Source organism: Rhinolophus hipposideros (genome assembly GCF_964194185.1).
Source record: "Rhinolophus hipposideros genome assembly, chromosome: 9".
Classification (NCBI taxonomy): domain Eukaryota; kingdom Metazoa; phylum Chordata; class Mammalia; order Chiroptera; family Rhinolophidae; genus Rhinolophus; species Rhinolophus hipposideros.
The window spans coordinates 41522720-41541335 of NC_138055.1; the positions used below are offsets into that span (position 1 = coordinate 41522720).

Sequence of the window (18616 nt, forward strand, 5' to 3'; positions counted from 1 at the left end):
GCAGATATTTCAAAGTTTAAATAACTTAATGAAGAAGCTCTAGATGATGAAAGGTATCCCTTTTTTCAAAGGGGAACTACTCCTCACTTCAGTACCTTATGAATATCAGTGGAACATTATGGAATAGCCTAGAAACAGGCACACTTAGGTCAATCTGATTTATGGTCGACTTGGCACTCGACATTAGTGGGAAAGGAGGGGCAATTCATTTATTGGTGCTAGAGAAATTGATTATTCATATAAAAATAATTAAAATAGATCTGTACTTATTTCATACACAAAAATCAATTGAAGATGAATTAAGTGACATAACCATAAAAGGCAAAACTTTTGGAAGAAAATTTAAAATAGCTTTATGACCTTGGAGGAGGAAAGGATCTTAAATGAGATGCAAAAAGTAGTAGCCAAAACAAGGGATTGGTCTTTGGACTACCTTAAAATCAAGGACATTCATTCATTAAAAGACATCACTAAGAGTGGGGGGTAAAGCCACAAACTGGGAGAAAATATTTGCCATACATATGACTAACAAAAATAATAAACAATAAAAAATACCCATTCTTTAGAAAATGAGACCTTACTTCATCAAAAGACACAGAAATGAGTGAAGAAACAAGCCATAAATACCGGGGGAGGATATTTGCCGTGCATGTAAGTGACAAATTGATAAAGAAAGAAAAGCACTCTGTAGGAAAATGAGAGAAAGCCTTGAGGAGAAACTACTTGGAAGGGAAAATGTGAATGGTCAATAAAAATATGAAACGTTTAACTTTATTAGTAATTGAGGAAATGCAAATTAAAATTGCCTGGTAATACTATTTCACATTCCTCCGGGTAGCCAAAACTTGAAAGTCTAAAATACCACAGTATGGATATGTTGCCACAAGAACTCCTATACACTGCTGGTAGCCATGGGAATTAGTGCAGCTACTTTGGAGAACCCTATAGTCTTGTCAGGAAGAGTTGAAGTTGTGTGTAAATTACAACCCCATCATTTACCTCCTGGCCCACACCCTAGAGCCATGGTCCTCAACCCTTCCTTACATTGCATCTCAAAATGAGCATGTCAGAAATACTTAGGGCCTTACCCCAGAACTATGGTTACCAAATTGTGTACCTAGGTGCCCAGGGCACCACCACAAACCACAGAGGACGTGGGATATGTTTCAGGGGCACACAGTGATTCTTGGCGTCTGTTGGCACTGTGTCACCTACTCGCTCAAGATCAGTTCAGTTTTAATGTTAGATTTACTACATTTTTTTCCATTATGCAATAGTTTGCAAAACTAGATTTTTCAGTGGTTGCTGTAATAAAAATCAGATGCCTTGTGAAAAATCTATGTGGAATAGGAAATGAGGGTGGCAGGGTCCAATCTAATTGCAGGGTTGAGAAGTTGTGCAATGCCCAACAGGGGCACACATCCCATTAGTAAGTAATTGTGGTTATTTAAGAATGAAATTAAAAATTTTTTTTCTTTCAACTTATCTGCATTAGTTTTTCAAATAGCTACGATGTTGTTAGGCCATAGACTTACTAAGTTGTTTGGACCTAATGACTCTTTAGTAAACAGAATTGTTGAGTATTTCTTTTGTCCTAGGGGTGCCCTGCAAAAATGATTGAGACACCAAGTGTACCTTGAACCAAGAATGTTTGGGAATCTTTGTCCCCAATCAGTTAACTCAAAATATTTGGAGATGAAAAAAAATATTTTGGAGATGGAGGCTGGGTGTCTTCATTATTAAAAAGCTTCCCAGGTGATACTAATGGGCCACTGGGGCTGAGAAGCATTGCTAGAGAAACTCTTACGCATGTGACTGATGGTAACACTATTCAAAGTGTTATCTGGAGACCAGCACTGATTTGCAAATTATTTCCTACAGGTCTGCATCAAGATAAATATAATTTATATTAATCATACTACAAGTGAATAATGTGCCCCTTTGCAGTCCTCCCTTTTGCCCCTCCACACTGCTTCCTCAATCATCCCACCACCCCATTCTCCTTCCCCTTCCCCAGGGCAACCACTCATCTGATATCTGTCACTATAGGTAAGTTTACATCCTCTAGAATTTCGTATAAATGGAATCTTACAGCTTGCACTCTTGTTTTGTCTAGCTTCTTTTGCTCAGCATATTATTCTGCAGTTCCACCATGTTGTTGCATGTATCAGTAGTTCTTTCCTTTTTATTGCCAAGTAGTAGTCTATTGTATAGATATACCATAATTTGTTTATCCATTAATCATGTTTATCCATGAGATGAATAGCCTCCTGAGTCATGCACAAGTCCAAGGAAAACCTTTACACCAGAGGAAGAAATAGCCTTCCAGTGTCAGATCTGAGACTTCCAAAGGGCAGGAGAGAGCAGGTGGGGACTGATATTTAATAAACATTTACTGTATCCAAAGCATTTTGCTGTAGATTTTGTACCTCTTACCTGATATCCTTAGCTTTCAGGGCTAGTGTATTCTTACCTTTAAGGTACATGTTATTATTCTCATTTTATACATTGATGTAACTGAGACATAGAAATGTAAAAATCTTGCCGAAGATTGCAGAGGAGGAAGGTTTAATAAACCCAAATGCATGTGATTCCAAACCACATCTTCTTCCTACTAATAATAGCCAGCAATTATGGAGCACTTAACTGTATTTGTACCAAGAATTGTTCTAAGTGATATATAGATTTTATCTTTTGAGCCTCACAACAACACTAGAAATAGAAATCATTATCCCCATTTTATAGATGAGAAAACTGAGGCACAAAATGTTAAGTAACTTGCTCAATGTCATACAATTAGTAAGTGGTAGAGTTAGTTCAGCTCAGGAGTGCATACTTTTAATCTCTTTTGCCTCTTGTGAGTACATGTGCCCTTTCAAGGATCAGGCTTGATTCTAATTGTCAGGGAAACCTTTGACTTCTAATAATGTTTGAGTCATGGAAACAGATTTCTCCCAGATGGATGCTTTTGGGTTGTCTCACCTCCTGTGCTCCCTTCTAATTGGGTTATACCTTCCAAGATACTTTGTTGCTGGAATATAGAGGTTTGGAAAATGTTTCTTAGCCAGTTCTAACAAGTTTAGCTAGTTTATTCCTATTTTTATGTACTTTTTTTGAGATCACTTGGGTTCCTTGTTGTCCATGGAATGAGAATGAATTCTTAATAGAACTTTCAGTTCTATTAAACTCTTAAACTCCATTCTTTTAATGGATTTTTCTTATGACTTAATGGCAATTAAACATTATTTAAATCATTTGATTGGATCATAACTCATATCTTTTTTTACTCCAAAAGTATTTGAAGTAGATTAAGATAAAGGAAAACAATACAATGGGGTAAAAACAATAAAAACTCAAAACTATAGAGAAAAGAGGAGATAGTTATACCAGAAACTTAAGGTATTATGGTTCATTGCTACAAAGCATTTAATGCTGAATTTCCTGGTAGCTGAGGCAACAGAGAAATATAATTGGTCAAATGTTTATTATATGTTCAAAGATGGTACAATCTTCCTTTGGGGGGTGTGGGGTGGGTTTCAGTGACAAGCCAGTTGCCAACACTTCCCTTCCTGACAAGCACTCAGATCTCAAATTGCTGTAGTCAAGACTGTCAAGAACTGCCACTGATAGTCTTTAAAGAGGCGCCATGGCTATGCTGTAATTCTTGCTTAGCAACACTTAAATTTAGGCTGGCTCCTCTAGGGAAAGGTCAGGTTCTGCTCACTCCCTCCTTTGTTCAAGTATCTGCCCAGAGCAGGTGTCTGGTGAGAGATATCTTCTCTGATTGTCCTCTCTAAATGAAGCTCCCTTTCTTCCCACCTGCCTTGCTCCCTGTCCCTTCACTGTCTATCCAACACGGTAGCCACTAGTCATATGTGGCAATTAAAATTAATTACATAGAATAAAAAAATTCAATTCTTTGATCACATTAGTCACAATTCAGGAGCTCAGTGGCTGGTGGTTATCGTACTGAAAAACACAGATACATCATTGCAGAAAGTTCTATTGGGCAGTGCTATTTCATGCTCTTACCCTGGCTTACATTTTCTTTTTAGAATTTTTCCAACATTATGCCACATACTTACTGGCTTATTTATATTCCACTAGAATATATGCTCCCAATAGCAGAGAGCTTTTCTTTCTAGAACATTGCTGAATCCTCAGTGCCAGAAGCAATGCCTGTTACAGTTCTCTGTAAATACTTGTTAAATGAACAGGTGAACAAACAAACGAATGAATGAATTTTAGTATCAATTTAAAAATATTTTGTCTAATGTCCTTGGGTGACCTAGTCCACTGTTCTGCCATAAATTTTATGATGAAAGAATGAAAATTCTGTGTAGCCTAGGATACGTATTTTAAAGATAATGATATTAAATATACTAGCCAAACTTTTATTGCTTTTAGATTTCACATTATGAAGATTAATACATAGGAAAATTCTGTTTACCAGCTAACATATTGTCTTGAACATGAAAGTAAAAACTATGAATTTTCTTTGGGTTAAGAAGTCGTGTGAGAAGAATGAGAAAACAAGATATACATTGAAAAGGAATATGTTAAATGTAATATTGTACAATTATAGCTACACGTATGATGAAAAAAATCACAGTGCATTCTAAGATTGTATAGAAATGTCAATTTACCTCAATTAATTTCAAATAAAATTATCCATGAAATGATGGCAGTACCTAAAAAGAATTTGCTGTCTGGACAAAATATAACTAGAAGCATGACTACCCTAGGTTTGCCTATAAATAGACATGGAAGCTAGTTCTGTGATTTGTGCCAAGGATGCAGCTTCTAGAGCATGAAAAAGATTGTTTCTTTTCTCTTGGGCCCAGCTTTGTCAGGATATACTTGGAATGGTGATGGACGAGGGAAGTAGCTGGCAGAGCCAGAGAAGTCTGGTACATGAACTTTCACAATTAGCCAAATGGTAAATGTCAGTTGGCTGTCATGTTAGTGACAACTAGGAATTAGGTAAAGGGGGAGTGTTTTCTCCTTCACCCTCCCTTTTAAAAATGCATATATTTTCTGAGCAGTGTTAGTTCTCAGTGGGTTTGGAAATGCTGATTGTTGAGCATCTGTAGCCTGTGCAGGATTGGTGTTATTTTTTTCTATTTCAAGTAAATATGTCCTTGGATAACCTGTTGTACTTTCACAGTTTTCAAATCAGGTCCAGTGAAGACCCAAGTTCTTCATAAAAATAACAACTAATTTTGAAACCATACATTTAGTTAAGGTTTTGAAGCTGCAATAAATATGACATAAGGATTAATCAAAATTTTTATATTTGCAATTTCAATTCTTGATTCTGTTTTTGAAAAATTTATGTATATATCTGGAAATTTTTAATTTCCTTTGGTGCTGGATCCACAATACAATTTTTAAAACTATATCAAAGTAGAAAGATAAATTCACTTGCTGTTAAGACTTCAGGAGTTGTTCTTGCTGCCAGGAGAACATGGCCTATGTGCTGAGAATAATATGAGAGCCATAGACTCCCTAAGTCTATTGATTTCACTCAGGCAGAGTAAGGAAAATGGCCTTGTGGAAGTTTTCTGTTAATAGAAGTAGAAAAGTAGTTATGATAAAAAAGGTAGCTGAGTTGTTTGATACACAGTTGATGCTAATTTTAAATTATACTAATACTTGACTATATAGTCAAGGTTCCTTTGCCAGGGTGAGGGGCTGCCAAGAATTCCCCAGCTCACTGTAGGAAGATATGCTACCAGATCTCTCCCCTCCAGAGGCTTTTAATATATATATTAAATTTATTGGGATGACATTGGTTAATAAGATTATATAGATTTCAAGTGTAACCAAACACTTTCTAATGGGTAGTGCATTCAGAATTGACTTCACAGAATCTGACCATTCTGATGGAAAAGTAAACATTGCCTCCAGAAATAATTTTTCATCTATTCATGAGTCTATGCTTTTTTTTAAATTCCTTTTTTTTTTAATTGGGGAATATTGGGAAGCAGTGTGTTTTTCCAGGGCCATCAGCTCCAAGTCAAGCCATTGTTCTTTCAATCTAGTTGTGGAGGGCGCAGCTCACTGGCCCATGTGGGAATCGAACCAGCAAACCTGTTGTTTAGAGCTTGCGCTCTAGCCAAGTGAGCCATCCGGCTGCCCTCATGAGTCTATGCTTTTTACCACGTGTAGAAATTTGGCTACACAAATAAGAATTTCTCTCTGTCCAGTGACTGGACAGGCCAAACACCAGGAGTATTTTTCTCTGTACAGATGAATATTGATACCAAAATCTTTCTCAGTTGATGCTTAGGAATCATCTTTTGATTTTGATCCATGTCGAGATTCTAAGAAAGATAGTTTATTGAGACAGGGGTTTCCAGGTTAGTTTTTTTTTTTTTTTTAATTTCTGTTTCTGAGTTTAATTTGGAGAAGAGTACGAGATTGTCTTTAAAATCACTAAATCATGCTGTCCCCTCCTAACTTTTGCTATGTCCCTGATGATGATTAACGTATACCCTTTCTGCCTTCAGGTTTGTAACAAAGGTGAAACTGAGTTTCACAGGTTAATTCCAGCTTTATTTCTTTATGAATATATGTAGCCCAGAAGCATCATTTTATGACATTTTAAATTTCAAAATGTAATAATATCACAAGTTACAGCATAAAGTTATAGTACTTCTAATTGAATATAGTATCCCTTTGGTGTGCAAATGCATACGTTCTTTATAACTCTGTGTGCCGGTACTTTATTAGATCTTTCAATTCCTTTAGGGTAGAGACTATACTTACTTATTCAAATCTTTATTTTGAAATAACTCTAGACATAGAAAAGAGTTGCAAAAACACTACACTGAATTTCATGTACCCTATACACAGCTTCCCCAAATGTTAACATTTTACATAATCACACTGTAATTATGAAAACCCAAAATTGACATTGATACAATAATATTAACCAATATAACGAATTTATTTCAATTTTGCTGATTTTCCTACTAATGTCTTTTTTTTAGGTCCAGGATCCCATGGTGCATTTAATTGTCATATTTCCTTAGCCTCATCTAGTCTGGAGGAGTCTTTCTCCATTTTTCCAGCTTTAATACTTTTGAAGAGTTCTGGCTAATAATTTTGTAGATTGTCTCCCAGTTTGGGTTTATTTGATTATTTTTTTATGATAAGAATTGGCATATGTATTTTTGGCAAGAGTACCACAGAAGTGATGGTGTGCCTCTCTCAATGTATTGTATCAGACGGCAGATGATATTGGTATGTCTCATTGCTGCTGATTTAACTTTTGTCAGTTACAGTCTACCAGGTCTCTCCACTGCAGTTACTATTTTTCCCTTTGGAGTTAATAAGTATCTTGGGAGGAGATGCTTTAAAACTATGCAAATATTCTGTTTCTTATCATACTGTTCTATTAATTTTATATTCCACTGGTAATTCTTACCTGCAACAATTATTAATTGGTGTTTGCACAATGGTGACCTATGTTATTTCTATGACTCCTTCTACATTTATTAATTAGAGTTATACCATGAGAGCTATTTCTTCTTTCCTCATATATGCAGTTATTATATCAATGTGGACTCTTGAATATTTTATTCTATGGTTTATAATTCATTGCTATAATTATTTATTTTGTTGCCCAAATTATCCACATTTGGCCATTGGGAGCCCATTCTGGTAGACACTTGTGTCCCTTGACATATCGTTTTATTTATTTATTTGTTTTAAGATTTTTATTAAAATATAGCTCACATACAATATTAGATTAGTTTCAGGTGTCCACCATAGTTATTCAACATTTATATCCCTAAAGAAGTGTCCCTATCATTTTTTTAAAAGCATTTTATTACTTATTCTTTGGCATAGAAGATATACCAAGTTAATTTTGCTCCAGCCCAAGAATCGGTATTTCTCCAAGGCCCAATTTTAATTGGAGATTGATATTTAAAAACAAAATTTCGGTGTAAGGTATTCTCATTGTTTCTAGGCCCTCTTAGCTGACAGAGCTAGCAAATACATGTATGTGTATACATACACATAACCTCTCTCCCTCTTTCTGGCTGTCTATGAATATCTATCTACCTATTAAAGACTGTAAGTTCATCCTGATACATCTGATTACAACCCAGTAGTGCTAGTCCTTTCTCCAATAGTGAGAAACCTGGCTTTCATTATTCCTAATGTATTTACTTAATTGCTCAACCTTAGTATATATATGAAGAAATTTCAGAATTGTGATCCCATAATCCCTGTGAGAAACAAATTTACTAACTAGACAGTAGTGTTTCGGTACAGTTATTTTCGTCTTTAGTTTTACAGTATATAGCAAAACTTATTCAGGTTAGATTATTGTCTTCTCTACCTCTTTCAGTGTAGTTATGTTGTTCATTTGTAATACAGCTAGGTTCATTTGTTGTTGTTAGTGTTCCATTTGGGTTCCTCCAACACCTAGAGGTTCATTTTTATTATCAATTTTATTATTACTTTGGGAGGTATGTGAAACATTGCTATAGTTGTAAGAGTCAGAACTATTTGAAAAGCCATTCGTACTCAGAAAAGCACGATTCTCCCCACATCCCTTGTGACTCATTTCATTCCCCCATTCTTTTTACCCCATTCCCAAATACCTCCTGAAGATAACCAAATTCATTAGTTCCTGCACAAATAAGTAGATACATCTATGTTTTCTTATACAGTGACTACATTTCAATGTCTTTTTGTGGTACCAGGCAATTTGAATGCTTTTTGGTGATTTTGTCTCTTAAGGGTCCTGGTCATAATTGGTGTATCTTTACTGCTAATGTATTAAAAAGCTAATGAAAGTATTATTTTCTTTCTTGAAAAAATATTTTGGAGATTTGTTTTCTAGAATGAAAATGAGAACATGAATTTTGTTGGGCTCATTAGCACTGAACTGTCTCTTCCTTAATTGGATTTGTCTAAAAAATGGTAACATAAAGTAAGCAGCAATGTTTTTCATGTTTTCTTTAACTATATATCTATATATAGTTAAATATATAGAAATATATATATATATTTCTTTAACTATATATATATTTCATCCAATTAATAAGGAAAAATAAAATTTAAAAATACATATACATTTTTTAAATTTTATTTTTCCTTATTAATTGGATTTGAATTATTTAAAGTATCATCAATGAGAGCTGCTAGACTCTTACATAAAATATGTATGATTTGCTTCTGGAGGTCTTGGAGAATAGCTGTTTTTCACAAATAAAGCAAAATGAAACATTTTCCCAAGTCTATTTAATAGTGTTTCATTGTGCACTCTTTTTCTTTTCAAATATTCTGCAGGCTTTCGGGCAGTCCTACTCCATCCACCGGAAAGTTGCTGAGGATGGAGAGACTCGGGAGGAAACGCTTCTGCAGGAGTCAGCATCGAAGGAAGCTTACTACCTGGGGAAAATCTTGGAGATGCAGAATGAACTGAAACAGAGCCGGGCTGTGGTCACGAACGTGCAGGCAGAAAATGAGAGGCTCGCAGCTGTCGTGCAGGATATGAAGGAGGTAAATTCCCTGCGAGAGATTTGTGTGACAGAGAAGTAAGATAAAGTTCTCTCCAGGAGAGAGGAATAAACCCTTTTCTCTCATCAGAGGAGCTGTGTTAAGCAAGAAACACATAATACTGATGCTAGCACTTTTTCTGCTTTTTTAGTGAAAATGGCAGCTTGTTCTGAGATGAGCTTTTCTCTTTCTTATTGTTAAGAATTAAAGTCTTTATTTATTGAGTATTTGGGAATTGGGCTTGTTGCTTCTGCAAAGCTGTTTTAAAAATACAGTGACCTTAGCACTCTCCCCCAGCCCCCGCACGCGCTCCCTTACCTGTTTTAATACATTTTGTGGAGAATTGTTGGCTGAAATGCTCTGTGTCACCACTAATTCAAAATGACAGTGGTATTAGTAGCTCAGGGCTCTTCTCACTGGGGAATGAGACCTTGGGGCACACTCCTAAGGGATCTCAGAAGCTGTAGATGCAGAACCATAAACTTTTTCTGGTTGCAGAAAAGGCAGTAAATTAGAGCTGGTATAAATTAGGTCAGGTAGCCTTCCTTCCCCAGGCCCTGGGCCTCCACTGGATTGACTGTTTCTCTTCATCTTTCCCATAGTGGCATCACATGCCAGCTCGTTTTCAGACTGGCAGAGTCAGTCTGCCAGTGATGTTGGAGATACAGATAGCCAGAAGCAGCTTCATCCCCCAAACCCCTTTAAGAGCACTTCTGGAAACTTCATCTTATATCATTCACTCCATTTTTTGACATGAAAGCTGCATAAGAGGTGCTGATATCCTCTAATTCTTACACTGGTGCAGTGGAGACTGACAAACCGGTTCCAGGCCCATTACCAAGTGGGGTTATTAACTGAGCATTTTAATAATAGAAACAGGGAGGATGAAAAAATTGTTCAATATTGTGAAATATAACAGAAGTAATCCACGGATATCTTTCTTGAAATTAGTGACATTACAAGTAGGGTTTCATTATTATGAGATATAAGTTGTCCAAAATTCATTGGAATTCAGTTAATAATTTACATTTACACATGTCCAATATTACGGTGAACTAATTGAATATCTGCAGTAAGTTTTCTGCTTTACCTAGTTCATTATCTTTGGACGTGCCCAAATATGGTAGTATGACTTGGGGAGACAGAGGAAAGAGCCAACGAAGTAGAAGTTAGTGTTTTTAGCACTAAGATTCTAAATACTAAGTAATATGAAGAGCATGAGACAGTTTTCAGGGTGCCGTGCCTCACTTTTCTTCACTGCAAACAATTGTTAAAAACAAAGCTGCTCTCCAGTTCTTTATTTGATGCATCTGTATGTGCTGGCTTTGGGCGGTCACTTGCTTACCCTTTGTAGTACCAGACCCTCCTCTTCTTTCTCCTCCTATGGAATTGCCTTTCACCCCTCCAACCCCAGGCTTCCCCTGTGAGACAGGCTTCCACTTCAGAAGTGGAGCTAGGCCATCACCCTGGATCGAGCAAGAGACACAAAACATCCACGGGGGCCACCTCAGCAGCCATGAGCCGCAGGTTCACGTGGCAATTTGGTAGTGAGAGTGGGACATGGGTAGCTTGAGGGCCAGGTGCACACACACTTGAGAATGGTGACAAGAAGAACAAGTCAAGGCCGCTGCTGCTGAGGAGAGCCCAGCGAAGATGGAGGAAAGGGCAGAGGATCCAGAGATGTTTTTCTCTTGAGGCAAGACAGTGGTGGTTGACAGAACATGGTTTCCAATGACTGGATCTGTAATAAGCAGCAAGAACTGGTAATTAAGAATGAGGATGTAAGTTAGAAATGAAGTGAGGCAGCAAAGAAAAAAAAATTTGAAGAGCCCTTCATTCAGTTCTCAAATTTTAGGGAGCATCAGAATCACTTAGAGAACTCATAAAAACATGAGTCCTGGGCCCCACCCCCAGAGGTTCTGAGTTGATAGGTCTGGGTGGAACTCAAGAATTTGCATTTCTAACAAGTTCACAGCAGGTGATACTGTGGCTACTACTCTGGAGACCACACTTTAAGAACCACTTATTTAGACTTTTTGGCCAGCCCAAAGCTGGGGAAGGGAGTATCTATTAATATCATAGGGGAATATCTATTAATATCACAATTTGAGGAATTGCTGTAAGCACCAGAATCTCCTGATGAATCCCTTGGTTGTAGTCCTTCGATTTCTGTGCATTTTCAGTAGTTGATTTGCAGTAAGAGGATAACTTGCTACATCTAAATTTATGTATTTTTAATCTGAAATAGCCCCAGGCTATTTAGCCGGTGAATGTATTCCTTCAGGTTTGTCAAGTAACTAAAAGGGAAAAAAATCAGGTTGTCTGCTTCCCAGTCTTCTAAGTGGGCCAACAATGTATTTATGGATGTTCTCTCCAATGGGCTGAAAGCTAGTGGCATCACTACACCCAAAAGGGCTTCTGTTTTTCATCCAGGCCTCATGTTTTAATGCACCTAATAAAATTGTTTTTAAGCATTTAGAACTGATTACATTTGTAAAAGGAACAAAGGAATCAATTCTATTTTTTGGTACATTGATACAGACTTTTGATGACTCATGTTAATTAAAATTCCAGATTTGGTTTTATTGTAGGTTCAATTTTATTTATTTATTTACTTTTGTACTCTGGGCATTGACTGAGGCATAGTGATTGGAAGAGAGATCATGAAGCAAAGAAATCATGATCCGATGGACCATGAGAAATAGATAAGGATAACCAATGCAAAGTGGAGTAAGTTATCAGCTTGACAGATGCTATGTGAATTTACTAATTTAATTAATCATTTTTATTTATTGAGAGATTTTATCTCTTATTTCAATAGGTTTGTTAGTACTGCAAAGGTATATGTGTATGTATGTGTGGTATGTGTATTGTGGGGACTTTACATATATGTTTGTACGTATGTGCCTGCGCGTGTGTATATAATTCCGAGCTCAAATTTTCTTCCATATGTAGGTATAGGGCAGTATAGTGGGAAAAAATGGAAAAATTTCTGAATTAACTATTAGAAAATCAATATTCTAGTCTCATCTCTGCTAAAAGTTTTAGGATTTTATTCTTGGTATTTGTAAAAGATTGCTTTAGTATATAGTAAATACATAATAAACAAACTGTTATGATTAATAACTTTCTGCATCTTTCATAAAAATATTGTTGAAGATATCACTTGTTATGTAGATCTGCTTTCTTAAGTTAAAGAAACATTAGACAAATACCTCTTTGAATTTATTACCTTAAATTCTTTCTGTTGAGATATGAGTAAGACAATAGCAATTACGGATGTTTTTATTTCTGCTTTGGTTGTTAAAAAGATCCAGGACTATGTTTGACTGTAAAAACAAACCTAGATTTTTTAAAAATATATTCTCATTTTTTAAATGTTTTATTTAGTCTTATCGTGTGTGTGTGTGTTTTTAATGACAGACTGCTTTCAATAATTTTTTAAAGTATAGGGAGTATAAAGAAAACGTTAAAAAAAAACCAAACATGTCACCCAAATCAAATAATCAAATTAGGAGTTATTAATAATTCTACAAGGCCAGTAATAGAGGGAAAGAAAATCCTTGGGTTGCCTTGATGGGCATCATTTTGATGAGAGCTTAAAGAGAACACATAGATTACTGCAGTGCCTAAAGAGATATTTAGTGAACAAGTTTGAATTTCATTTCTCTATCTCCAACCTATAGTTCTACGTTAGACCTATTAGGTTCGAGATATAAAAATGAAATAGGTTGGATATATCTTCTAAGATAGCCTAAATAGATTTAGCTGGACAATATTTATTGAACACTTTTGTACTAAATTAAACTACAATCCACATTGATGAAATCATAAAACAGGAGAATGAAACTTCTAATACTACTGAATCCTCTCAATTGTTAGTAAAGTAAGTCAGAATTTACTGCAATATTTATAAGGCATATCATGCAATTATGCCAGTATTCCTAACCAGAATTGGTGTTTATGTAGAAAAGACATGTCACAGAAGGTAGACCCCTTCGGGTGGCATGCAGGAAATTGGAGTTGTACGGCAGATTACTGGCTTTAGTAGAGATTAAGCCTATACCTTAAAGTGCAAACAACTAAACGTTTTTTGACGGCCAAACAATGTGTCAGGCACTATACTAAATACTTCACGTGAGTTAACTTTCTGACTCCTTATACAGCCCTGTTGAGGTAGGTCCTATTATTACATCATCTCATTTTCCTGATGGGGCATGTGAGTCATGGACAGGTCAAGTAACTTGTTCAAAGCACATGGGTGCTAAGTGACAATCCAGGATCTGAACTCAGAAAACCTGGCTGTGCTTTAGACACTCTTATCCATGTCACTGTAGTTGCCAAGAGCCCTGTTTCCCTCTTCTGAATCTTGCCTCAAGCTAATGAAATTTCTGGCACAGTATGTGAAGCTTTAGTACAATAGCTAAAATTGTGACTTATTGGTAACATTTTATTAGCGTGCGGCCATTTCATAGTTTAGAAGCTGCTTAATACATATGATTTTTATTACGTTTGAAACTCCCATTTTTTCCCCTCATTGGAATATACAAGCAAATTTCATAGTATACCAGTAGCTCAATTTTCACAAATCTATTATTAAGCCAACATTTTAGGAATATACCTATTTCACCATAAGGAATCCACATCTGTAAACTTTTAGGGTGTGAAAGTACCTGGTGATTATTTGGTTAAGGCTACACCCAGATCAATAGTTATTTTTCCAACAGCCCTGGGTGGTTATGTACCTTTCCTCAGACACATCCAGCACTATGGAGAAGATAAACTGTGGGACCGTTCAAGGAAAGACTTGTTTTGTCTGTCATTTATCTTTGTATCCCCAGCACCCAGCACAGTGCCTGGCCAAAAGCAGACATTGAAAAATAATGTTAGTTGAGTCAAATTAAACTGAAAGAACATGGTTTGGGAGTTAGCTACCCCCCGAGCTTGAATTTCACCTGTTCCATTTACCAACTATATGATATTGAGAAGTTACTTTTATTCTCTAGGCTTTGCTTTCCTTACTTCCAACACGGAAATGATAACACTAATGTACATACCCTACGCCAAATGCCTGGTACAATGGAGATGTTAAGTTACTGTTCATTTCCTTCTTTCAACTCCCTCCCAAGGCTGCCCATCTTGTTACTTGGCAGCCCTAATTGTTAAACTCCTTTTTGTTCAGTGAAAAGTTGACTGTGTGTAATTGTCACCAACCAGCCTTATTTCTAGCCTCTGGATCAACAGAAAATACGTTGTTTTTGTTTGTTTGTTTGTTTTTGGTTTCTTATTCCACTTGACAATTTTAGCCCATGCCCTACAGCTGCAAATATTTGGAAAGAACTATCTTGTCTTTTCTTTTTCAGACTGAACATATCGAGATCCATTTGCATGTCCTCATGTGACATGGTTTCAGGATGCCTCACTATCCTGGTTATTACCTTCTTAGACTGACATCCAGTGTCTCTTAAAAATGTGTGTCTGCTTTTTAAAAACATGGTATTATTGACTATCTTTACTCCTATTGGGAATCCTTGAAAATTTGAAATGTTGGACCTAGGTTTTGAGTTTCTCATCTTATGGTTTTCATTTTTTCGAATTAACTTTGCAGTCATGCGTTCATTCATTCCACAGAGGTCTCTTCAGTGCTTACTTATTATGATCCAGATGCTTGGAAAGCATCAATGAACAAAATTCAATAATGAGTGGTTGTTTTAAATGTTGAAACAACTAAGTGTATTTAGAAATGATTTCCTTCTAATCTTCAGTATCTGTGGAAAGTGAGCTGTGTTTTAGACAATATATACTATAGACCAAATGTCTATGTCCCTCTAACAGTCATATGTTGAACCCTAATCCCCAATGTGATGGTATTGGAGGTGGAGCCTTTGGGAGGTGATGAGGTAATGAGAGAGAGTCATTATGAATGGGATAGCGACCTTATAGAAGATACCTCAGAGAGCTCCCTTGCCTCTTCTACCATGTAAGGACACAGTGAGAAGATGGCCATCTGTGAACCAGGAAGGAGGCCCTCACCCGACACAGAATCTGTTGGTGCTTTGAAGTTAGACTTCCCAGCTTCCAGAGCTATGAGAAATAAGTGTCTGTTGTTTGAGCCACCCAGCTTATGGTATTTTGATATAGCAGCCCAAATGGCCAAGGCAGCATATAACATTTTGCACAGTAATACCACACTCATCTTAGTCTCTCATTAAAACTACAAATAGGTGGTACCTGCCGTGACTAAGTAAGTGGAAAACATCATCTGAACAGCCAGATTAGATGCCATGGACCTCAGCCACCAGCACATACTCACTTTATTCAAAGAAGAGCCCTTCAGCCATTGTTTAAAAATCGATTTGCTTCCATTGCATAAATAGGTGGTAATAGTATGGAATTAGAATTCAGGAAATCTTGAATTCATGTTCTAACTAGACCATTTTACGAGTTGGGTGATTAAACTTACTATTTCCTACATAAACATTATAATGACAACTGTCTTCCCCCATAATTTTTATAAAGATAAAATATTTTTCATGAAAGTTCTTTATAGGAAATAGAGGACTAGGTGAGTGTTATTTATTGTATCAGAGTTTGGTAGTCAGACTTACGAACAGCAAGACAGAAACAATAAATTAGAAAGATGTATTGGAGTACAGAGAGAAACCCCAGCACCTTCTGATAGTAGCAAGAAGTAATGGTTGACATCCTGGCACCAAAAGAATAAACAACACATATTTAAAAGCCAGTAGGTTTAAAGAGGAGAGCCATCTAACTGCTCTTACTGTCAGTATAAACAGCTTTTCATTTCATACCCGGCTGTTTCCTCAAAGGGTCACTGCGTTATTACTCAGTATAACATCGAATGTACTTACTGATGACCTGAGTCATGGGGAAAAGATTAAACTATTTCATTAAAGCATCCAGTAAAGAACAAAGCTTTTCTTATAACCGCTGATGTTTCTGGCTGAATAATTGGTCATTGGGGGCTGTGTTTACACATACCTGAATGAAACTGACACTTCCAACTGCATAATGATTTTACCATTCTGTAAAGGCCCGGTGTAGGTAGAGCTACTTCCCTAGCATGTCTCAGTTTCTCTCCTGCTCTCCATACTTGTTGGGAATGGATCTCACACCTCTCTGGAATGATGCAAACCATGAAACAGTAAAGAGTTATCACTGTTTTTAATTGGTTTCAAATAACTAATAATAATATAGCTAACATTTATGAAAGCTTACCATGTGCCAAACATGACACTTATCACTTTACGTTCATTATCTCTTTTAATTCTCTCAAAAAAAAACGTACAAAAGCATGTACTTTTTCTAGCCCCCTCTTACAGGTGAGGCAGAGAAGCTCAACAATTGTTCAACAAGTAGTCAAGCTGGTGTCCTAAACCAGGAAGTGTGACTGTAGTGTTCTAGCCCTTCACCATGTTGCTGCCTACTATTGGTTTATTGGTTCCACCAGAGAGAGCTTTATTTCTTTTGGTTGAAAAGTTCTTTTTTCCAACATTTGCTAAACCTACTGTAAACAAACATCCCTGTTAACATTATCAGGGGTTTGAAAGCAAAGTTTAACATTATACAGATGATTCACCTTGGAATAATTGTGATTTGATTGTGCCTTTGGGAAGAATAAGTTACATCAATGGGTTTGTTTTTAGGATTAGTTTAATTAATTATAGGGTCATAGAATTTTTTTGGCATATAGCTTTATGAATTTAACACGTAAATAGATTCATGTAACCATAACCATAATCAAGATGCAGAAGTTTCATCACCCCAAAAACCTCTCGTGTGCTGTGCTGTTCCTTTGTAGTCAGATCCTCCCTCACCCCAACCTCTGATAACCAATCATCTGTTTTCTATCAGTATAGTTTTGTCTTTTCAAGGACGTTATGTAAATGGAATTGTACAGTATGTAACCATCTCAGATTGGGTCTTTTTTCTCAGCATAATAACTGTGAGATTCATTTAAGTTGTTGCATGTATCAATAGTTTGTTCCTTTTAATTACTGAATAACATTTCACTGTATGGATATACTGAAGTTGTTTTTTTTAATTGATACACCTATTAAAGAAGATTTGGGTTATTTTTAGATTTTGGCAGTTACAAATAGAGCTGCTATATACATTCATGTACATTAACATTTTTGTATGAACAAAAGTTTTTATTTCTTTAGGGTAAATAACTAGAAGGGTGGAAATTCTGGGTCATGCGGTAAGTGTATATTTAATTTTTCCAGAGTGGCTGTACCATTTTGCGTTTCCACTAGCAATGTGTAAGAGTTCTAGTTTCCCTTCATCCTTTTCAGCACTTGATATTATCAGTATTTTTGTTTTAGCCATTCTAATAGGTGTGTAGTGGTATCTCACTGTGGTTTTAGTTTGCATTTCCCTAATGGCTAATAATATTGAATACCTTTTCCTTGCTATTTACCTTGTATATATTCTTCTTGGTAAAGTTTATGTTTCAGGCTTTTGCCCATTTTTTAATTGCATTGTTTCTTTTCTTAGGTAAGTTTTAAGAATTCTTTATATATTCTGGGTTGAAAACCGTATTTTGGATTTGTGATTTGCAAATGTTTTCTCCCAATATTCAGCCTGCCTTTTCAGTCTCTTTAAAGTGTCTTTTGCAAGCACAAAGTTTTTCATTTCTATGAAATCTAATGTATCCAAAACATTTTTATGAACTATGTTTTTGATACCAGATTTAAGAATCCTCTGCATTCCCATCATGAAGATTTTATCCTATATTTTTATCTGAAAGCTTTATAGTTTCAAATTTAGATTTATGATCCATTTTGAGTTAATTTTTACGTAAGGTGTGAGGTTTAAGATGAAGTTTTTTGGGGGGGGCATATAAATGTTCTATTGTCCCGCCATTTTTTGAAAAGACGATTCTTTCTCCATTGAAATGCCTTTGCATCTTTGTCCAAGTCAATTGGCCACATTTGTTTGGGTCTATTTCTAGACTCTCTATTCTGTTCCGTTGATCTAGTTGTTTGTCCCGTTGCCAATACCACACCGTCATGATGAAGTCAGAGGGGTAACAGGAAGCTGAGTTCTGGAGGGCCTTATAGACCATTGAAAA

At 36.2% G+C, this 18616-nt stretch overlaps 1 protein-coding gene across 8 annotated transcripts in view; it reads left to right on the forward strand.

The window, feature by feature from the left end:
- Positions 1-18616, forward strand: part of BICD1 (BICD cargo adaptor 1) — a 310361-nt gene that overhangs the window by 75534 nt on the left and 216211 nt on the right. For all 8 annotated transcript variants that reach the window (XM_081058306.1, XM_081058305.1, XM_081058308.1 and 5 more), the window contains exon 2: positions 9310-9522. In XM_081058306.1, the coding sequence (XP_080914432.1) occupies positions 9310-9522 (213 nt within the window). The remainder of the gene's footprint in view (positions 1-9309; positions 9523-18616) is intronic.